Source organism: Ornithodoros turicata, chromosome 1 (genome assembly GCF_037126465.1).
Source record: "Ornithodoros turicata isolate Travis chromosome 1, ASM3712646v1, whole genome shotgun sequence".
NCBI lineage: Eukaryota > Metazoa > Arthropoda > Arachnida > Ixodida > Argasidae > Ornithodoros > Ornithodoros turicata.
This window is the reverse complement of record NC_088201.1, coordinates 170,899,966-170,924,220: the sequence shown is the minus strand read 5'-3', so window position 1 is coordinate 170,924,220 and position 24,255 is coordinate 170,899,966. Positions and strand designations below refer to the sequence as shown.

Sequence of the window (24,255 nt, the reverse complement as noted above, 5' to 3'; positions counted from 1 at the left end):
GGTCCCGGTCCCATTGCTCGTGCTTGCTGTTCAATTGCCGTTCTGTGGTTGGGGTCGGCACAGGCTACCATTGTGAGATTTTCATTATTTGCCTTGTTTCATCATACGAATATGTTCTAGGAATCACCAAGCTGCGTGTTGGTGTTTGTGCGGGACGAGACAAGGTGGCTCTCTTCTACGACACCCCCTTCTCCTATATAGCTATACTCACTATGTGGGACATCATCAGAGCAAGGTATGTCCATTATGCTGGAATGCGCAGATTGAGCGGCGTACGCAGAGTGCTGTCGTCAATGCGTCACTTTATTTTCCTTCTTTGTGTGTTTATTTGTCTTCCTTCCTTTCTTTGCGCTAGACCTGCTGTTGTTGAATGGAATCTTCAACGTAAAATATTATTATTCTTTATTTAGTTATTGATTTATTTATTACCATTAGGCGTGTGCTCTTGACGTTGGATTGGCAAATATCGCCACGGGTATGGCCAAGAGGCCATAAGGTGTACCACTTGTCGGTGATAGCCAAGTCGTCGTGAAGACTGGGATGTGGTGGGTGGCCCTGGAGGCATACTATCTCCCCTGTCCCCCACTCGTCATTGCTGCCCTCTCTCCATCTATCCACAGATGTACGCCGCTCATAGCTGGAGTTGCTTCGCAGCGTAACACGGAATAAAAAAAATATGATCGTGATAGTGAAAGAAGCGACGAGTTTTTCACCACTGCCGACCTATACACGTCAACGTGAGGGAAGTCATCTCCGTTTGCTCTGACGCTTCTTCATGTGATTGTCACTGGAGTGTCTCGAGGTTGTGACGTCACTTTTCACGCTATTGTATCCTCCTAAAAAGTACACCATGTTAGGATGAGCACGAAAGGGATAAGAAGAAAAAAGTCGTACGCCATGATCAAACACCACGACTGGGGGAGCGTGGGAGGACCGCTGAAGACATAAGGGGCGAAAGGTAATTGGCGACATTCCACATGAGAAGCAGATTAGTTCAATTTCTACGCAGGGCATTAGTCAGTATGAGGCCCAATCTTATGTGGTCAAGAACTTACCTTATCGTTGCATTCGCGACTTCAATGACATACAGGTGGCGCCCCGAAATTACAAGCTGGCGGAGGCGTCCAGGTCTCTCGAGGAAGTGGACCGTACGGACTCCGGTGTAGGGCGAATAACGTTAATTTATTTCAGTTTTTCATATGGACAAGTTGACGTGCTTCATGGAATGAATTAATTTGATCTCCTGGGCATCCCATACTGTGCACCTCAACTCTGAAAAGTAGGCAAAAAAGTTTTCGACATCGGAATTTGTTTACAAACGCCGCGAGTGGAGCGAACGGAGGACTCATTTTAGAACCTAAGGAGGCAAAGCAGGGATTATCTGCTTAACAAGAGTGACATAGCATGTGTTACGGAATGTGGAGTTGTTAGCATGCAGGTCATACCATTTTCGGGTTTCTTCTGCGATAGTCCCGTAGCATGTGAGCGTCGCAACTGAGTAACGTATACGGTCTCAATGAATTGGATAGCTTTTGTCGAAACTGAGACACAAATAATCATTAAAAAATGTAATGCACAAGCTAACGTTTACATGGGCGTATACAAGGGATCGAAGGAACACTTCTTTTGTGTGGTAACGACAGAACGTGCTCATACGATATAACCCTGATGTTTGCACAAGTCAACTGTACGTCAAGGGTGTCATAAGTAGTAGAGACGTTGAGCAGCAACACCAACGTTGATTCCGAGATGGAGCCGCCACTGGAACGCAGCGCGGAGCAGCAAGCAAGCGTGCAAACAGTCTACAACAAACCGCGAGCAAATCAACCTTAGCTTTATCACCTCAAGCTCTACCACGCACTTCTCCTTTGAGCAACGCCTTATCTCTCCTGTGCTCGACGGCTGCGTAACGAGTGATGACCGCCCGTGGCGTTGTTCTCAAGCTGTGACCTGTGTTGGTGAGGCTTGACAGCGGTGGGGATGAGAATACGCCGCCGAGAAGGTCTCGCGTGACGTCCCGTCAACTTCCGCAAACGGCAAGGGGAAGTCTTCATTAGGAGCGTCCACCGCTGTAGTACATCGCCGTACATCGGAAGCCGGGGTGTCCTTCGAATATCTCCTTGTGTCCACAGTTTATTTTCGTTTTAGTTGATTTTTATGGACTCTGCACTTTCCCATAAGCAGCCGTAAAGGTAAATATAACGAAGCCCTGCTACCCACAATCGTCCCTGTCTTCCAGTCTCCCTTCCTAGGGTTGCCCAGCATACAGACCTCTTCTTCGACAATGTACTGTCTGCTCCCGAGTTCGCCTATCGTAAATTCGCTTCTGACGCTCCCGTGTCAGACTGTCTCTTGCAGAACACATCGACTCAAATGGACGGACAATGTCAAGCACGCAATGATAGTGCCTATTATTGAACAGCTCACGAGGAGGGCTCCCTGTGATGACGTGCGGGGCCACGCTGAATTTAAAACGAAAGTGGCGTAGTCTGTCATTATCTCCTTCCTGTTCGAATCGACACAAAGCAGTCTTGGAATTCATCAGGAAATCTTCTTCCACACCATTTGACTGCGGATGGTACAGCGGATTGAGAAAGCTGTCATTCGTCGTTCCTTTTCTCCTCCTCGTTCCTCGTTGTGTCGAAAAATCTTTGAAGGCCAAACTCGTGAATGGCGGTTCATTGTCTCTGACGAGAGCTTCTGGTGGATCGGTTTGGACAAAAATGTCAAAAAGCACCGATTGTTACCGGAGCATTGGCACCAGTCATCTGGACGATGTCATGTGTCATGGACGACGCCAATAATATGGATAATAATCAAATAGTGCCTCCCTTGAAGCTATGCGAAACCTGCCCGAAGACGAGACCAAAGCCCTGTGAGGTTGCTCCCACTGACGTGAGAGAATAGGAATCTCTTGCCCAGTCACTGCCGAGCATTTGTCGCAGTTCCGGATCCTGGATTCAATTACCTTATCAAGATCTAACCTGCAAACCTGCAATCGTACGAACCTGCAAACATCTTCATTTTTGACTGGCCGAGATGGTAGTCATGCACAGGGGCGGATCCGGACACTCGTTTATTTTTGTTTTTTTTTCGGTCTCGGTTAACCGTTTCGGTTTCAGACGTTTCGGTTAAAACCGACGTTTTGGGGTTGTACCGAATGTATAAACCGATCGCCCCCCCCCCCCCCCCCCCCTGGATCCACCACTGGTCCTGCAAAACATTCAGAAGCTTGTGCCTCAGCTTGGTAGGCACAACTGTGCGCATTCCCCAGGGTATGCATCCCTCGTGGATCATGAGCTCTGTCTAGCGTTCGTAATATATATATACATACAAAGAGGAAGAAAGCCATTAAAAAATAAGAAAAATGACGCTAGATGTGTTTGAAATTCAAACTTACAGATTAAGATGGCTTCTATGGCTGCACGTAGAAAAACAGATACTCATGGAACGATGCGACAGCACCAGAGGACACGTGTTTCGCCGTGTTTGCGGCTCGTCGGCCCTGGGTAGCTGCGCATCGTTCGGGATTGGCAAACCAGGGGTCACTCAGCGAGCGATATACACCTGGGATGGTGACTGAGCACTCATCAATGCCACAGTGCAAGCCAGTGAATTATAAAAAGAGGAAGAAAGCCATTAAAAAATTAGAAAAATGACGCTAGATGTGTTTGAAATTCAAACTTACAGATTAAGATGGCTTCTATGGCTGCACGTAGAAAAACAGATACTCATGGAACGATGCGACAGCACCAGAGGACACGTGTTTCGCCGTGTTTGCGGCTCGTCGGCCCTGGGTAGCTGCGCATCGTTCGGGATTGGCAAACCAGGGGTCACTCAGCGAGCGATATACACCTGGGATGGTGACTGAGCACTCATCAATGCCACAGTGCAAGCCAGTGAATTATAAAAAGAGGAAGACAGCCATTAAAAAATAAGAAAAATGACGCTAGATGTGTTTGAAATTCAAACTTACAGATTAAGATGGCTTCTATGGCTGCACGTAGAAAAACAGATACTCATGGAATATATATATATATATATCTACGTGAAACGCATTACGCCACCTTTCCTAGCACGGGCTCCTCAAGGGTGGCAGAGACAATGTCCTTATCCGTGACTGGAAGGGTTGACAAGTAATAGTCTTGGACCGCAAAAATTTCGTGCGTTCCAACGCTGAAAACGCCATCTTCAGCTGCCTCGTGAAGTTATTTGTCCAGTTCTTTCGGAAGCCGAGAGGGAACGTCCGCATATGCAATTCGAGATGATCCCTTGAACTGGATGTCAAAACTCTGACTCATTAGGGCAAGTGTCCAACGTTGCAGGCTACTTGCTGTCGTTACAGGGATACCTCTTGATCGCCTAAAAATTACCGTAAGAAGATTGCGTACTGGTTGAATTTCCTAAGCCGAAAATGATGGAAAAGCTTCCTGTTCAATTGGCGCGTACTTGTCCACGCAGCTGAGAGTGTCTTCGACGCGTACGAGATTGGCCTACCTACCCCGTCGAACCGCTGGTAGATAACCGCTCCGACACTTTCCGGAGAAGGGTCGACTGCCAAGAAGATTTCCTTAGTGGGATCGTAATGCGTGAATATATTCGCTGAAGCTAGCATGCCCTTGCTGCTCCCAAAAGCTTCGATGCGTGCAGAAGACGACCACGACGCTCCCTGACCATGTTATTTAAAGGTGTACACATATCCATCAGTCCTTCCAAGTATTTGCCGTAGTGCTGAACCATGCCCAAGAAGGAACGTCGTTCAGGTCTTTGATTGGGCATGTTAAAGATCTCTGACACGTTCTTCGGGACGGGCGAAATCCATGCTTTGGAGCACAGCAGGTGCCGACGCTATCACAGAAGCCATTTGGTTGAATTGAAAGGGACCGTTGTGCGTGTTAATATGCACTATTTTTTATCTTTTTGCCGAGTTCCATTTGAAGGTATGCTTCTGATAGATGAGGCCTCGTTAATTGCTTACCACCGTTGAAGACCGTCAGGGGTCTTCCGGCGTTGAAATCTAATACTGTGCTATTGCTAAGATAACTAACCCCTGGCGTGAATTCTTTCATCAGCAGGGCGTCAAAAGAGTGCCGACGAATAGCTCGGGTAATGCTAAGGCCAGACAGCATTGCCAGAACAAAGGAAGGATCGACACGAGGCCCGCCATCCCGCGTTACCGCAACCGGGCTCCGACACAAACGCACGCAGAGTAGGGCCGCGTTCCAAAGCGCTTGTCGCCAGTGTACGCTTTTTCAAAATGAATGGTCCTGGCCATGTCCTGGCAAAATATAAATGAAACAAAAAGGGACCTTTTTGAGAAACGGACGCTCAAAATCCTTGCTTTTTTTTAGAAGTACACCTAACATTTGCCTGTTTCAGCAGAAAACTGTAGGAGGTAAGCCCACGATATGTTATTAGAGGAAAGAGCGTTAAAAGCTGAGTGAGCTGACACCAAATATGGCAATGAGGAACATCTACAGCCAGAGAAATCATGCGTCGAAGTTGGAGCAAAACTGCGCGAGGAAGCATGTATTTTTTATAGCACACAGCGTTGCACCTGCTCGCCAACATTTGCACTGTGACTCCTGGCCTGTAGGCATGCTCAAGCATAAAACCTTTTTTTGTAAAACATAATGCTAATATGCTAATAATGGTAAAGCATAAAAGTATACAATACCTTTTAAAACTTACGAGACATACGCGTGCGAACACGGCAAAACTGAAACACTCGAATTCAGAGTCGTATTTTCTCGATATATTGCCCGAAAAATATTCAATAGAAATTATTCATTTTATCGCTGTTGATCATCATGTACGATGAGCTTCTAAATATAAAGAAGTACTAAAAACCGAGGAGGGCGATGGGACCTCCCTTCCTGAACTGACGTGAAACCGGCCCTGAGTAGCGAACAGAGTATGCATACACATACTCCCAATGTTTTATCAGCTCCGAAGTGTAACCGGCCACAACTTCCTCTGGTTACAATTCTCGTGTGCCCTGACCGCGGGTCACTAGTACGACACAGTCACCCCATGAGAAATTTTGCTATCAGTACTACAGAATGAACTTATTTACCTCAGTTCGCAGCTAGGGATGATACGATCGATATATTGTGGTTGCCGTCCATCACGACAGCCGTCTCTCCGGCCGTGCTGACGCATATGCCTATGCGATTAATATGTGCATGTGCACTTGAAAATATCTAATTATTGTAATTTTCTAACCAATTCTTTGTTCGCTGCCTGAGAGTTGACAGTTTACGTCACAAGGCGATATATTTACCCTTGCGCATAGTAGAAGACTCATGCAAAAAATAAATACTGGTAGATATACACTTGAAGTAGTGTACACACCATCTTCCCCGCCCAAACCAGCGCGTCAACTAGCGCAGAAAAATCACTGAGTAAATGTAATTGAATAAAACTTGTGGGGGACGACTTTCAATCACTCTTGGCCATGAGACATGTGCTGTTCGCTTTTTCTGCTGTCCTGTGATGGTCATGCACTTCATGAATAGCTTCTTTCCGCTCTCCTTGCTTAAAAATGCGTCATCAATACGAGAAGATGTTCAGCTACAACTCGTTACAAAATTGTTCCCGCACAAACGCTTCTTGGGAAGAAGTGGAGAACGAATGTTTCAGCAGCGAAAGTCCCCGCAACGAGCTCGTCATCACTGCTTTTCACTAGGTGATAGACATGGTAGGCTTTGGCAATGTAGGAGAGATCTCGGCGGGGCCGCCGCAGGAGATGGTGCGTCGGATCTACGCCCGTTACAAGAACGTCTGCATAAGGGTTCCGGACGGACCCCTGGGACTGATGACTGGTGAGTCTGGCGAACGCAGAATTCAACTACATCGCTGCAGACATCGTGGACCTACTCGCTCGTGCCATCGCTCATATTAAGCACGCCCTGCGGGGCAGCGACATTTGGAAGCAGCCTACATCGTGAACTTTGTCATTGATTTATTGAAATACTGCTTGGTTATCGACATGCAACGCATTAAACAGTCCGAATAACTTTGACGAGACTCTGTGTTTTATTTCACTGAAACATGTTTATTGAATACATACAAAAGAGTTGGTCGATGAATGCCTGCACCCTCCCTGACTTGTCTGATGTCACGAACGCAGCATGACGAGATCAGACGCGCCAGAAACGGAACAGGTAATCTTAATCGCAGCGTCGTCATTGCGCGGGTCACTGCACCAGCACGATGACGGAATGGTCATTCTTTTCGTACACCCATTCCGTTCCACACTGCCACAACGACCCGTGTCTTTTCTGTCTGCGAGAGAGAGAAGCATGTCCCGACTAGAACTTTTATTCTCGATTATATGTGCGTGCAGCTCTTTGTTCCACGGTCACTCAATGCCTGACGTCGACGGTCTCGGGCTCTTCCGGGTTCTCCGTTGCTGCACAAAGAGGGAGTACTATCGTAATGCGATACGCGTCAAAACACCAGAAAAGCTTACCGTATTCGCAGCTTCCATAAGGGAAGGAGTGTACGGCATCCACGAGATAGCGTTTGTCGTCATAGGGGACAAAGCTCTTGTTGAGTCTGGAAATGGTGTACATCGTTTGCTTTATACTCTGGATGGTGCACTGCTTCTGAGAGACCGTCTTTTCATTGAACAGAGAATCTCTGTACACTTCGTGCAATAAATGTTTCCTCACCACGTCATTCTTAACTCCTCTCGCTCTCGCGATCCGTTTGTGCGACCCAGCCAAGAGAATGCTGTGCATTTTGGCTCGGATGGCTACGACTCCTAGAATAACACCACATCCCGTCACGTCTTTGAAGTATCCCATCTGATTAGCGTGCTCGTCGTTGAAAAGCGGGTGGTTCACTTGATAGGAGGACAGATCGAAGTCGTCCTCAATTTTCATCAGCTGCTCTTCCAGGCTGTCACACGTGAGGAAAAAAATTATGCTGTCCGTATCGCTATACATCAATTTCACTGGACACGCCAAGCAAGAAAAGAGCGACTCGTAGATGAAGCTGTACATTCAGACTTTAGATATTTCTAGAATGGCAAAGCCCACGTAAAGGGGGTCCGTGCATTTGATGCGGCGCTGTTTCATCTCGTACCAGATGCATTTGTCACTCAGAATGAGAAAATGCTGACTGTCGACGGAGCTAGCCTTTCGGAGCGCGCTTTTTTGTCGTAGACTATAGCGTACCTTTTCATCCGTCTCACATTTTGTATCGACTTACCGAATGTACTGTTAGACATGGCCTTGTACAGAAGTCGCTCGAATTTCGTGGTCACGGCATTCCTCAAAGCGTCGTTTCTCTGCACGAAGGTTCGCAAAAAGTTGCCTTGGCAGAACGAGAGGATGCTGTGAACACATTTTATTTTCATGCCCAACCTCACGTACAGAGCGAGCAATGCATAATGAATGACGTAGCGTTCTTTGTCGTAGCACGTCAGCAAGAGTTTCTTTGTGGGAGGGGCGTTCAGCGCCAACGCATGTTTCAGGTGTCGCTGGTAGGGGAACGGTTTGTTCTCGTCCACGCAACTCTGTTCGTGTGCCAGGAAAAAATCCCTGGTTGAGCCCGTGCAGTTCTTCGGGATACAACAAGTCTACCACATACACGTAACCCACTTCTGAATCGTGAGGAATGTTGAGATAATCGATCTCGCTCCACCTCGAAGGATCGACCCATTCAAAACGACCTGTCGGGAGATGGAAAGTCATCGCGTACGGGCACAAACTGTTCACGTCGAGGTACTGGATAAAAGTATTTTCTTGCTGGGGATCGTAATCGTCGCACCCCTCGTGACTGGCCCGTCAGTATCTGTGGAAGCTGTTACAAATGCCTCCCCTGATTCCCTTCTCGATCGTTTCGTACATCTCGCGTTCGCTCATAAGCTCGAGTTTGACTTTGGTTAGCTTCAGAGCGCTGCCCCACGCGTAGTTGACGAGGGACACGGTGCGTAGGATATCTAACCTATCCGTCTCTAGCGCAATCTTCCTGAAATACAGCACGACGTCGCAGAGCTGACAGGCGTCGAGCGTGACGTGGAGACGCGTGGAACCACCGAGGTTCTTACATTCCAACAATTCGAAAATATCGAGGGCGTACTGATAGTCCTCGTCCGTGATCTCTTGGTCCTTCAGGTCACTTTTGGGCACTCCCTTTGACGGTAGTGCGGGCAAATTTTACGCTTTGAAACTGTCGACGAAGGTGTGGGTAAATACCCTTCCTGAGGAGGCGTCGGAAACGGTCACCATACATTTGGCGGGTACAATGAAACGCGCCCTCTCCACCGCTGGCGAGCAGGGTTTCCACCAGGTTCAACAAGGACAGGTTGAAAAACTGAGTGGTTAAGCGGAAATGGAGATCGCCAATGTTGAACCTTCTTATCTTTTCCGTACTCGAAGCTAAGATCCACGGCTCGCCCAGATTTAGAACGTGCATGTGGCAGGGAAGGGAGCTCATATCGCATTGCAGGTTGTGCTCGCCCACGACGAGTTCTTTGGTATTACGACACACAAGATTACACGTATCACACAGCGTCGCGACAAAATTCGAAGAACCGGGCTCTACAAAGGGGGTGTGGTCGTGATGTGACACCTTTCGCGTATGTCGGTTAAATTGGATACCACAAAATTCGCAGTGCGTAGCGCTCGCGTGCCCAAAGTGGTCTTCCATACTCATGACCAATGGTGAGGGACAACGGTTCAACCGATCGATTTGATCGCTAAATCGCTTGAGCGAGAGCAAGTATTTCTCTGCCGCGTTGGGTCCCAAATAGCCATCTAGGGCTAGTATTTTTCCGTCCCAACTTCTCACTACAACGATGCAGTACGAGCTCATCCTGTGCACACTCACGGCGTCCTTCACGAGCGCGTCCTTTTCCAAAACGCTCTCCGTGTCCAACACCGCGAAATAGGGATAGGGATGCATGTACTGTACCTTGTTGAAGGAGACACTCTCCCCCGCTATTGGCATTTCGAAAATCAATTCGTTTACGTCTCGACACAGATGTTCGTGTTGCTGCAATGCCTCTCTCGTCCTGTAACCGGACGTGCATTTCTCGCAATAAAAGTAGTCTCTTCGTCCCATGAAAGTGTTAAATTTCCTGATTCCATAGAAATGCTCCCTAACCTCGAGGAAGTGGACAGCGTGCAGGGAACCCGTCCTGTTGTTATCGAACTCGTCTGCTCGTCGAACACGTAGATGTACACGGATATTTTGTTTTTTCTCCCCCACAGGGAAATGTCTTCGTAAGTGACTGGGAAGCAGGATGGCCAGTACCTTACGGGCGTCTCCGGATTCGAAGGATTCATGTACTTGCGGTATCTAACATAATCGTTTGGGTTGTTCCTCAACGGATGCAAGAGCGCCAGCACGCTACTTGAAACACTCGTTTTCGTGATTCGGCGGAAGTTTGACGTTTGTGAGAGTCTTTCGTTTCCTTTTTGGCAGCTCGGGAAGCTCGATCGTGCACCCAATCCGCTTCAGTTTCAAACGTGTTAGTTTTAAGTCGACACATTGGACGTCGTTCGAGGTGAAACCAGACTCTTCTCTCGCATAGTTTTCTACGTGTTCCGAGGAGGAGGAGGGGGGGAGGAGTGTCGTTGGGAGGAACCCGAGAGGTCTGCCTGCCTGATTAGGCGGCATGTTTCTCGGGAAGGGAAAGGTGGTGGAGAGGAGGAGAGGAAAGGGTGAAGTGGAAGACCGAGCGGAATCCGCTCGGGGGGAGGATAGCTGCGTCCATGGGCCGACTTCAGGGGAACTGTGCCGGCATACGCCTATTACACATCTGAGGGAAACCCAGGAAAAACCCCAGACGGCACAGCCGGCCCGCGGATTCGAACCGCGGACCTCCCAGTCTCCAAGCGCACGCGTTACCGCTGCGCGGACTCTGCGATGGGAGCATTTATCGCGCTTTCGCTTTCTTGGCGGTTATGAACCACTCTCAAGTAAAGGTTCACGTGGAGGAGATGAGAAGTCAACCCATGGGCTCCGCCCTTAACCATGAGCGCTTTCGAGCACAGACAAAATTTGAAAGGCATGGGATAGGCTTCGAGGACGCGCGTGATTACTGGAGCAATGCTCGGTAGAGTCGCTCGGAGTCGCAAATCATCGACGTTGCCGACTTGCAGGGAGCAGAGAAGCGTGTACCTACTAGCCGTTCCGTCGAATGCCTCATCTGTGACAAAGAAAGGAAGAAATCGTCTCTCCATGACGGAGGGATGATTCTCTACGACATGTTCTCATAATTCAACGATTCTACGACCCTGGACAGGCCCATCTTTGTTTTGAAATTCTGGGCTTGCATCTGGTGATTCATCTCTAACCCTACCAGACAGAGGCATGAAATCTGCATACGACTGATCCCCTTCCCACATGAGCAATTCGTCTGCATTGTCGTGCCCATCTAGGGGTTCGTCGTCGTCGTCCGTTTCAGGTATTACGAAAGGCGGACTACTGACTCTGTCGTCGTCATCTGAAAGAACGATTGGACAGTTATCGACATTCTCTATTCTAGCTTCGTGCTCTCTTTCTACGGCCACGAGCATGGCATCGATGGGGTCGTACTGACAGGGTGTACCCTGTTACCCACTCTTAATAATAAAACTTTTGAAATCCACGCTAAGAAATCCACCCTTCAAATTCCAATCCTTTGAAATCCAAGCTGTCAAAATAAATCACAATGGGTCTATGCAGTCCAGTGTTAAACATGGTTTTAAGTGAGAAAATCAGTGTTCAGAAAATCAGGGTCACACTCCTGAATAACTAGTCTTTATGCAATTCTGTGTCGTATCCAGCATGTATCTCTCAATTATTCATTAATTTCATTAAGTTACAGGCGTAAATAACTACGCGTATGAATACTAGGAAGACAACGCTTCAGCGGTTCGGCCGTTCTGCTACCATTGAGGACGAGGCTATTTGAGAAAATGGAGTAATGACGGGGCCGTATGGTGTTGCGGGATGTGCTGCATAAAAAGGATAATCACTGCAAGCTCTAATAAAGCATATGTTTCTTCTGCCGATTTCGTCAGGTATTTATTCTTCATACGTGTGACGACTTGGTGTGCTAACACGCACGTGCAACTCGTGAAGGAATTCATGGTTGAAGTAACATTGATTAAGTCGCAGCTGTTTTGGACAGGAAATCGGGTAGCGAAAAATCTCCAGGATGAGCAACATACAAAACGTACCGCAAAACTGCTGTGTCGACCATTTGTCACTACGGTAACCACATAAACATCATGTAAACGTCTCTTGCGTTCCTCGGCCTCAGCCTACGAAGAACTGCTAATGTTATGTTTGATAGAGCCGCGAAAAGGTAAAACTGTGACGGGAACACCGTCACATGAGGGAGGTGTTTAATTAAATCGCAGTGAAAGATAGCAAAGGACTGTTAGTGGTCATGTAGACAGCAGATGTCGTTCACCAACACATCAATGGATTGTATAAATAGTCTTCCTGTCAATGGACAAAGCACGCGCGCGTGCATGCCCCATGCATGCGTGCGTCGCCCCAGTCGGTTGCTGGCTTGCTGTCACGGAGAGCAGACGTGCGCTCGGTTGCTCCGCAGTCCCAGCGCCCGCTCAGTTTCTGCCTGCCTCTAGGTTGGAGCAGTCGCACGGGGGAAAAGGTGAGTGATTTGCCGTGTTGTTTTACCGCGCTCCTTTTCTCGCATGTTTGCCGTGCCCCCTGTGTTTAGCAGTGACGAGTGATTTGCCGATGTTTGACCGCGCTCGTTTTAAGCCTTTTCTCGCATGTTTAGACTTGTTTAGTGGTGAGCAAGCCTTTTGTTCGTGTTGATGCATGTTTAGCGGTTCCCGCCTTGTGTTAAGTGCATAGTGTTGTGATGCTGTGGTTAGGCCTAACCGATCTCTCCCCCTAAGCCTTTTCCCCGATGTGTACTGTTTTCGCCGTGCTGTTAGCAGTAGCGGTGAGACCTTTTCTCTCGCATGCATAGAATAGTTCAGGAGTGTTGCCATTTTTACCTGCCGCTAGTGACTTGTTCTGTCTTTCTCACATAGTGTTACGATAGTGTGATGCCTTGCAGTGGCCACCTGTCGTCGATCTCTGCAACTGCTGGGTGCTAACTACCAACATGGCGGGCGCTGGTCACGCGGGTGTTGCAGAGCGGTTTCTTCGCCGCGGCATTGTCGATTTTCGAATAAACTACCTACCTACCTACCTATTCTACCTATTTCTTATTTTTTATTAACTCTCGTAATGCCAAACGCTCAGCTGGTTGACATTTTTATTTTTTATTAGTGGACATGAGTTAGATGCTCACCAATCAGTGTCGTGACTCCCTGGAGGGTCCTGATTAATGTGGGGGTTCCAATTAGCGTTAATTGCTAATTAAATCGTGTTCAGGAGAGTTGAGCGTTGTGCACTACGAGAGTCCATCCCATACTACTCTCGTAAAATTACAAGTGGCCATCCACGCATCGTTCATAAAACATGACACTAAAGTTCCGAGAGTAAAAAAATGTGTCCTCAATGTCTTCCATGGCGAGGATTGCCATTGGGGCAGGAACTGTGCTACGCATAGGCAATCATTCATTAACTTGTACATTTCGATGTTTCACCGAGGTGACATAATTAATAAAATAAAATAAAATGGGTGACATAATTTCATTAATAGGCATACCTAATTGTGGCAGGACAATTTGTAAAGACAATGCAAAGGATACCATAATTTCATCTGGACTGATAATTCAGCGACAATTCACAGAATGTCCGTTCATGATGGGCGCCAAGAGTTCAACAAGGCAGGTATGTCGGTGTTCCTGTCAGGTCCAACTCGTACACCCAGTTTATGGCACTTTCGGTAAGCCGTATGTCACCATCCGATAAAAGGAGCCGTTTCTGGGTGGAAGTGATGCTCCTGGTGTCTCTTAACTTGCGCAGTAGTTGAATTGATGCCCGATCTCATTTCCCTGTTGGGTAAGTCGGGAACTTTATCACGCGCGACCCACCCGAACAATGTCATTTATTAGATATACGTTGCTTTATCACGACGAAGTGATAATGGATCAGTTTTAGGATTTTAACCGGTTTCAGGCTCCTCACATAAACGCGCTGTAGTAAGGTCACTTCATAGCCGTTTCACACTGCCAAGGAAACAGACGAACAACGGCTCATTATAATGATGTCACCTCTAACAACCATTGTCCAGCTCATTTTGTTAAGGTAGCCGTCTCAAGGATGTGTGTTCACTATAACAAGCACCCTTCCTCTGGGAATATGGTGCGCATTCCTTATGTTCGCTGTTTATTAGAATCCACGCGAAGCTGGATTCTAGAATCCACGAATTCTAGATTCTAGAATCTAGCTGGATTATTAGAATCCACGGAAGTTCAGCGCTAGTTTCCGGTCTCTCTCATCATGGCACCTCCGGTGTTCGACGACATGCGGAAAAAACCTCGATCAATTGACTAAGCCAAAAATTACCAGACTTCTTGGATTACAACCTGGCAGGTTGCAACGCTGTCCCCATACCCTGAAATGGGTGAGCCTCATTGGCCAACACAAATATACTGGAAACGTCAGTGCTGAGAATGTTCACATTATTTAAGAGTCAGGATATGCCAGGTAGAATAATTACCGCTCGCTATCACTTGTTTCCAGTTGTTACATTTATCTCTGTTGAGTAGACATCAGATATAATACGTACTTGACATGATGGGAACGCAAGAGAACGGACACGGACAGCATCCCGAATCGGTCCTCACCCTTTTACATTTCCATCAAAAGAGCATGTGAAACAGGCAGTACCGACATGCTCTTCGTTCTGTTGTATGTACTGATACATGTGGGCTAATTGAATTATCGGTTTGGTTTGTCTTCATTGCATGTCGGCGCGCAGGTGTGAGAAGCGGCAAGTTGGTATCCTGGGTAGGAGGGCTTTAAATAAATACGTAATTATTTAACAAAAATGTTTTCGAGTGAGCATCTACAAGAATCTGCTACATGCCTGTCGGTGCACTGGTGGAGTCTATGGCTCAGCGCAACATCAATATGTCCGCCCGCGGGATCAAATGTCTGGTGGTCGACTGAGAAAATTTGATTTATGAACTGGAAATAGCACTAAATATTGTCAAGCCTACATCTACACAGGTAGTCTATTTTTAGCCTTTGCATTTTGTGTTTGTTTGTTAAAACACAACAGCATTTGAGCAGCAACCACGAGGGAAGCGTTTTCCCAGTTGATTTCTACGGCCAGGCAGACATCCTCTCGAAGAAAGTGTGCACTGAGACAACTGATGTTCTGAGGTTGGAACAACATAGGAAGGACAAATGCACACAAAGCCACAATTTCCCTAAGAAATTAACGATGAAAGATGGAGGTCACTGAAAAGGTTAGCGAGCTGTAGCGCTCGAACTCAGATGGTGTGGGTTCGAGTCCTACAGGTGGCTAAGCTTTTCAGTGACTTGCATCTTTCAAAAGTGCACCTACAAGATGAGTAATTAGCTAAAATTCATAATTAACTTTTCGAAGAAGGGATTCCTGGCAAAATCGACAAGACAGATTGAGAGACTATCCAAGTTGCAAGCCATTTCGCGTTTGACAATTCCGGAAATACCTACCTGCGTTAAAGTATCCATACCCGAATTGCGATATACAAATAAGTCGAAACCGAAACTGCGGCAACTGGACACGAAAGGGTTACAACGCTCATTTCACCTTAGTGGGACACTAAAGTGGGCATTAAAGTAACGAGCTTAGTAAAGTGATATTTCGCCATCACATCACGTTACGTACCTGTAGGTATGTATGAGCATGTTTGAAGATACCACAGTCCACCAAATCGAGCAACGGCAAAAAATCACTTCGCTTACCGAACTTCAACACAGACGTTTCTTGATTTGACTTTTACTGCAGGTTTGTCCCTGCTACGGTCCTGCTGGCATATGTCACATCTGACACTTCAGGAGCATTCAACCATCGCAAGTAAATCCTGAGCCTCACAGAAACGAAACGGTCTAGAAGTTTTTCAAAATTGTTTGGATGCTCACTGCATGAAATATTTGGTAGACTGACATACCTACACTCACTATAGGAATGACACGGCCAGCAGTATAGGAATGAATGTCAGCCAGATTTCTGTGAGCTTCTTCATGGGCCTGTTTAGGCAATTGACATTTTCACTCTCAGAAAAGTACTTGAAAACACTTTCACATTGAAATACAATACTGAGGACTTCCTGACTTGCATATATCAAATTGGTGCCGTTCTGTATGTGCTCTTTTAACTGGACCAGTCTATGCTCGTAGCCAGGCTGTTCTGACATCAACATTTGCATGCACACTGAACGGTGCTTCACAGTGGAAACTATGGGTTTAATTAAAAAGCCTGCCAAATGCGTTAAATATATGCATCCGTAGAGGGCACTAGTTCTAGATTGATAATTTCTTCGCAGCCATCCTCAGTATGCGGAATCTCTGTAGACAAAAAATCAGCCAAGTACGAGGGGTGTTCACGTCAAACCGGATCTTTTCATTTTTCGCAAAAGTAAAATGAGCTTACAGGCGAGAAATTAGTTTTATTTTTCAACGTAATCTCCAGCTGCACTAATGCGCTTGTCCTAGCGTTTCACGAGGGCTTCGATGCCAACAGCGTAGCAATCCTTACCGGCGCGTGATCGGACCGTATTCTTGACCTCGTCATCGCAGCTGAAGTGACGGCCAGCAAGGGACGGCTTCAGTGGCCCGAAGATGCAAATCGCTGGGGGCGAGGTCTGGACTGTAAGGAGGATGTGGCAGCAACTCCCAACCAAGTTACTGGAAGGTGCGTGTCGTGAGATGCGCGGTATGCGGGCGTGAATTGTCCTGTAGGAGAAGGAATCCTTTGGGGATGAGGCCTGGCCGCTTTTGCTTCAGCGCCCTATGCACATCCCTGAGAACCTGGCAGTAGTATGCACTATTCATGGTGGAACCACTGGGCAAAAAATCAGCATGAACAACGCCAGCCTTGTCCCAGAAAACCGTGACCATGACCTTACCCGCAGACGGGGTGCGTCGGAGCTGGCGAGCCCGGATGCTTCCACTGTTTTGATGCGCGTTTAGCCTCAGAAGTGAAATGGTGCACCCACGTTTCATCGCACGTGATGATCCGATCAAGGAACGGCTGTCCTTCGGTGTCTAAACGATACCTTAGCTCTTGGAAGATTTCCAGTGATCTCTGCCGTTCAAACACTGAGAGCTGCCTCGGGACACAACGGGCACTAACTTTCCGAATCTGCAGGTGTTTATGAACGATAGTGTTCAAAGTTTCCGATAGGAAGGTCCATCTTTCGAGCCAGTTCGAGTCATGTTATTCGTCGGTACTTGAGGACCATACGCTCCACAAGTGGCATGTTCTCAGGAACTCTGACACTGGGCTCTGAGCCGCCCCGACCGGGATCGTCCTGCACTGATGCACGGCCGTCCCGGAACCGTTTACACCACTCAAACGTTTTGCTGCGGCTAAGTGTATTGTTGCCATACTGAGCCTGAAGCCTTCTGTGAATTTCAGATGACTTTACGCCTTCATTCACGCGAAACTTCATGACAATTCGTTGTTTGATGTGCGCGCTCATCTCGTTGTCGGCCATCTTGTCCAGCACGTGTCTTCCGTTTTGCACACTCTCTGGACCTCCACGTGGTGAACTCGGAGGCCTGTCGCGTGTGGAAATGACGAAGTACCGCGAGCCATTTGCGCGACACAATCTTGAGTGCACTCTTCCGTTCGTACGCGTTTGGCACAGGAGCCTTCGTCTTGATTACAGAGAACATGTTCTCAAGACAGTCCTGTACTAATCTGCCGGTGAGCGCAAAGTTGTAGCCACATTCAATTAGGAAAAAAGAATGCAGCTTCATTACCACAGTTGTGGACATCAGACTTTGAACAGTGTGACTTTGACATCAGTGTGTGGACGTTTTGCACTCCAATCTACACCCCTCATAACGTCTAAAGCAAGGTTCAAGGTTGAAAGTACTACCTCGTGCTTTGCTGTATCCGTCAAACTTAAGGCAACTATCGGGTGTCGAGCAGTCATCAATGTATGGCAGCGGAACACAAGTTCAAAGAACCATGCTGTTGTTTCAAACTGCGGTGGAAAGCTTTTGGTTTGTATCATTTGTATCAAGTACCTGATAGCTGCTGGGGCTTTTCGGAATAGCTGCACTGCTATACAAACTTTAATTTTCGTAAAGTGACCATCAGACACATGCAGCTCATTGAGGTTTGCAGCCACAAGTTGCTCAGAAGTTTGGCCTTGGATCATACGGTAAACAAGCCGTATGAAAACATCAGCGCTTGGGAAGTTGAATTACCAAACAATGTCATCACTGATCTGTATAAGATCCTTTCGAAACACACGTCCCGAATATTTTTTTACCGCATGGGGAGCGTCCGGCATAAAGTGCAGCAGCCTCTCTTCATCACTGGGGTGTGGAATTCTACACACAGTGACCAAGTTACGACAGCTCGATAAATTTAGGCCCCACCACATGGCAGGCTGGTCAGTTTCTGGAAGTGTTGTGCCCCCTAGAAACGGGTCGTTGCCACGGTCAAGCTTGACTCCACATCGTACTTCTATTTCATCTAGAAACAATACGCATTCCTGACTCAATGTCGTTCATTGTGGCTACCTTCGCCTGCATGATTTCAAATATTTGTTACCACACCTGGCTGAAATGATAGTTGTTGTAATTGTTGTAATGTAATAAGTGTGAAATGATAATTGATAAATTGATTGCTTGATAGATTGATAAATTGATAAATGATAAGTCTGAAATTATAATTGTTGTAATTGTTGTAATGTAATAAGTCTTCTGCAAAGTGTTCTTCTTAATGGAAGAGGCATTGCTTGCTCAAGCAGCAAATCATAGCCTGTTGATCCACAAACAAACTGCAACTGGAGAGCTTTCCTCACAGTCTCTGCACCCCTGACGGAGCCGCCCTTGTTAACTTTCTGCGAGGTTGTTTTCGTCCTCCTTCAGGAACTTAAGACTAAGATTGACATACATTTTTCATGACCTTTTGACTCACTTTTCAGTTTCTTTCTGGTTACTGATAACATTTCCTGCAGTGCTGCATGCTTCGTTTGGAGGTCTTTCGATGAGTTTCGTAGCTCACTCGTCGACAGACAAGCCGGATTGATTGAATCTGGTAGATTATCTCCCATGGATTCTCCAAGCTCGTTCTCATCACTGTGTCACATTCGCTGCCACTAGAACAAGTGACTTGCGCTTGAGATGTCGAGCTCTGTGAACTGTCAACACTGTCAACTGTCAACTATCAACACGGGCTATAGGCAGCGCCCGCTTAAAAGGAGGCTTCCTTTGGCTAGGTCGAGCTGAAAATGAGACGCAAAAGACATAGAATTTTGCTATAAATCTTTAATACACCAACCTACGAACAAAATATGTTTAGTTAAATCTGAAATCCAACAGTATTGACACAGTAGTCGACTTCAATCGTCCATCTTGGCGATTTGCTTCAAATTGGTTTCATCGAAGTGAAGCTGAGGTTAAAATTACACATTACAATTACGTTGGGCCCACACACACGAAAATATAGTTTCAGAACAATGAATGGTTTCATCTCTATCACTGTTTAGCAGAGTAGCAGGGACCACACTACTTTTTGGAACGCTTTAACCCCAACCAAGCCATCCGGTTTCATTTAGCTTGCCTGCCTCCTAAAGGCATGAAGGCTTTATATGAAACAATGTATCACCAGCAATTCTACTAGTATCAATTTAAATCTAGCCAATATAGCAGAAAATAGGAACCGATACAGATATACAATATATATCAGTTAGTGACTGTTGAAAACACGAATGATCCGTAGTCATCCAAGTTCGCTGTTTGCTGTTATTGATATTCACTAATTATGTAAAACTTTGGGACGCAGTGTTTATTGTGGCTGCTTGTCCCCAACAAATAGCGCGGGAGATCATGAGAACAGTGAACGAATTTGAATAGCTATAGTAAACAATGCTATCACACCTTACCTGGCATATCTTCGAGTTGTCCGTCGCTTTCCAGCAGTCTCGCTTGATTTGGGCTTCCCATTTCTTTCTCCGTTCCTTGTCACGCGAAAACGAACTAGCCGCTGTCCTTTAGCGCTCGAACCAGTGCTCACCGAAGCACAGCTGTCCGTCATGTTGTGCTCATAACACGCATGTCGCACAAGCCTCAAGCAAAATGTTTCGTTCACTTAAAAAGCGCACTCGTGTTATCACAATGCTGTTCGGCGTGCTCGAACCAATATGGCGCGGAGCCGTCAAACGGCGGCATGGACTCGGTCAAAAACGTCTCCACCCTGAGAGCGGCCCTGGCATCGTTGCAAACTGGACAAAATGACACCACTCTATAACTCTTGTTGATTCCACGTAAGCACTGCGCAGCAACTATGGTTGTGAGTGGAATAGAGATGTGGGCAGATGAAGAGAGGACAGCAGGCTCGGCCGACTTCGGGGGAGGGGGGGAACTGTGCCGAAATTCGTCTGGAAACTCTTCGGAAAACCAGTGGGAAACCTTGGTGGTAGGATTTGAGTCCACCACCTCCCAGGCTGCAGCATGACCTTGACTACCACGAACCAAGGGACGCCTTAATCCGCTCGGTTGTGCGCTATAGAGCCAATAACTCGGTAGCAGAGCAGCGACAGTGAGTCACGCCGGGGGGTCATCCCGCCATCTTCGGACTGGGGCGGCTGAGTCGCCTAGCAATGGGGTGCCAATCTCCCTCTTCTCCACCGGAGACCTTCGCGCAGTCGAGCCATCTCGCATCCAGGAAACCGGTTTTGGATGGAGGGGGCTCAACATGGACGGCATGTTCTTGGAAGAAGATCCCACGTGACACGTTCCGCCTAATCACGGACACTGTACGGCGGCTCTGGCGCGGAAAAGGAATGCGATGCTCTGTACTTTATTTAGTGACTCTTGTGTGCTGGTGCTCTCTGCAGTACTGTTGTCGGAAGGGCTGGCATTCTTTGCTTTCGAGTAATCTGGTTATCAGAGAAGACGGGTAGAGCTGTGCATGTGTGCGTGGTTTGTGCAGAGCTGCAATCCTACACTAGTGCGTATTGCGGACTCAATAAAGGTGCACAGCTGTACAATTCACCATAATATCATAAACACAACAACATTTTGGCAGTTCACAAAGATTTGCACACAGACCAGACGCCAGGGGGCACGTTACTTTATAGAACGAAGAAAACGCACTGGCTTGCATAACAATGGCAAAAGACAGCTGTGAAAGTTCCGACGCATTACAGGCGTCATCGTCAGCGCGGGGAATGAAGCAGACGTTCACACCTCTTGGAACCGTGAACGCGCACACTCTGGTGGACGTTTACACCTCTCTTTGTTTTGTAATTGTTATGCAAGCCAGAGTGTTTTCTTCGTTCTGTAAAGTAACAAAAATATTTGCTTGTGGCTTTCCACTATCTGAAACTCTCAATCTTCGCTAAAGAGCCCTAACGTACGTAATCGTATTTTACGCCTACAGGAATTGCAGGTTGCCAGACGTGTGCACAAAATCTCTGGGGCCTTCACGAATCAGCTCACGTGGCCAAGACCGTGACCGTGTTTTCGTTTTGCAGGATTCCCAAGGCAGATGGATGCAATTGGAGTCAACTGGACAAGTGCGTGCCCCAGATCCTTCCCACATATAAGTAAGATTCACCTTTTACGATGACACAGTTAACCTTCTTGAAATTGGGGGAGCGCACATAACGTATGAGATTGGTGCTTTCTACGTTTGCGCTATTCTGTTTGGAGATGCCCCACGAACAAACTGGAATTCACGTGATCTGCACAATTCGTAGCAGCGTCATATTTCTTGATATGCCCCGAAGCCCACACAACTTTTCAATTCTAGCGTGCAAATGCTTCAATGGTATGCTGACTTTCTTGATCCGTTCTGGAGATGTCGAACTCATTCTTGGACCTCAGGATTCAGTTGTGTCCATATCACAAATAGCCGGAGATATACGTGGGATTAAAAGAAGCCAATCTTCAACAGAATCGTGTCTGGGGCAGCTAGTATATCGATTAACAGTAATATAGAAACAATTATAAATCCTAGAATCTTGTATACGAGAGATGGATTATTGTGAGAGCAAGCTGAGCGAGATAAAAACTAGCAATAGCTCTATCCCTTACAAAAATGTGAAATTATTTTCTAAAGAAACTCTATTGTATTGCCTCTATAGACAGATTAAATACTATATAGAGAGCCTATAGAAATTCTTATGATATCCTGTCGTGTCCCTACTGAGTTCTTACGCAATATTGGCCGCCGTAATTCTATAAAACTCTAATGAGCTACTAATGAGAGTTTCTATCGCTTTTCTTTAGAATTCTTTTAGAGGTGTGTCGTGTGCTTTCAGCGCCATAAATGTTGCATGCAGCACATAAAACAGGCATATGAGGAACAAGCTTTTTATTTATACTACTTTTGGTTCCATTGAGAGCAACAAGGAGAAGTTCCTCTTCTGTTGAGTATCTGATGCAAAAGGGTATCTTCCACGTGTCTCTCCTGAAAAGACAAAGCGCATGTACATACATAAAAATGACAATGATTACAACCTATGTTCACAAATATTAGCCCAAGTCTAGACATGACGTTCTAGACATGATAGACATCCACTCTTCGTGCTATAGGAAACAAAAATACAAAAAGTGACCTGCATACTGCATGCATTTCAAAATGAAAACACAAACATAGATATAAAACATGCAAAACGCAGGATTATTTTCCTTCGGTATAGCGGTTATCTAAGACCTATGATGAGAGCATTGATGCAGTGTTTGCAGGTGGATTCTACGTCAAGCAGACTTGCTATTTAGTGAGATATATATATATAACAAACCACTAGATGTGAAATCAAAATTCATCAATATTTTCTCATTCAAACTTTTTCGGCAAATCCATGATAGCATAAAGGAGGCAGTCCTTGTTTAAACTAAGCCAATTTTTCAAAAATTCTGCACCTAATGTACTTGGGCGCAGTCGAACACGTACACAAGATGGAAGCACAGCCTCCGCGTATATCAAATAGTCTTGTGTTGTGATTAAATTTGCCAAAATTTGAAGTGACTGCTTGATTAAGCGGATTGCAGTTTGACTCCCAACGGCATTGCTATATATCTGGACCGCTGCCAGCTGTTACACCAATCAGGCGCAAATTTTAGTCTACGCACTCGGCTCTCAAAAAGAACTGGTAGCGTAGTACCTGCACTTCTTCCACAGTTTTGCCTTGCTTTCGGCATTGTGAAAGACAAATCGCACGATAAATAATACTTGTGACGTGGTCCTATGAACAAGAATTGCCTCACATTCTGCTGATCTCGGCACAGCCCAAAAGCCCCAATTTAATGTATCAATGTAGTTAAGTAAATATAATCAATGCATTTTAATTAAGTAGCTGTCTGGCAGTTCTCACACAAGATTTGCTTCCACGTCTATACTACCTCACACAAAATATTTGTTTACACCTGCAAAAACTGCATTTGTAGAATCGCATAAAATTAAAGACCATTTGTAAGCAGCATCCTGAAGTGGAGCGCTTCTGATCTATACAAGGTTTTGAAGGTCGCAACGGTTTTACCGAAGTCACATTCTCAGTACGTGACGTTGGTGCATGACTACCTTGTTCACAGGTAGTCACGAATTACTGTATGGCGCCGAACTTACTGTGTACCAGTTTTATCAGCAATTTCTTCAACAGAGAAACAGCACAGTATAACATAGCATATATAAGTATAAGTAAGTATATATATAATATCGCGTGAGTGTACAGGGTGGTGCACATGCTGATGTTTGTATCAATATATTATCGGGGTAGACCTTACATATAGGATATATGTTATCTCGGAGGATTTCAGAGTTTCTGTACGTAACCCAGACACACCACCATCTCCTACGGACGTCCGAAATAGATAGCAATGTTCATATCCGGTAATGATCCGTCGTGGGACTTCCCTATGACATTTATGGAATGATATCCGTAGCCGTATATCCGCAGGAGGTCCGATTCAGCTCCGTGATGGGATGCTGTATGGATCATGCATTGCAAGAGCGGGAGAAACGCGGGAGGGCGTGGCACTGCATAAATTCGACTTTTCATGGACCAACTCACTTTCTGAAACCGAATGAGTAAGAACCACAGACGTTATCTTCATGGTGACTTAATACGTCAAACAATTCCTCATTTCAATGTTGTTTGTGTACGCAATCGAACTAAATTTAGACATCTCAACCTTCATTTTGACTCA

The 24,255-nt window shown here is 46.4% G+C and overlaps 1 protein-coding gene across 7 annotated transcripts in view; it reads left to right on the top strand.

Moving 5' to 3' along the window:
* Positions 1 to 24,255, top strand: part of LOC135378792 (uncharacterized) — a 160,069-nt gene that overhangs the window by 76,418 nt on the left and 59,396 nt on the right. For all 7 annotated transcript variants that reach the window (XM_064611885.1, XM_064611883.1, XM_064611882.1 and 4 more), the window contains 2 exons: positions 121 to 235; positions 21,579 to 21,650. In XM_064611885.1, coding sequence (XP_064467955.1) covers positions 121 to 235; positions 21,579 to 21,650 — 187 coding nt within the window. The remainder of the gene's footprint in view (positions 1 to 120; positions 236 to 21,578; positions 21,651 to 24,255) is intronic.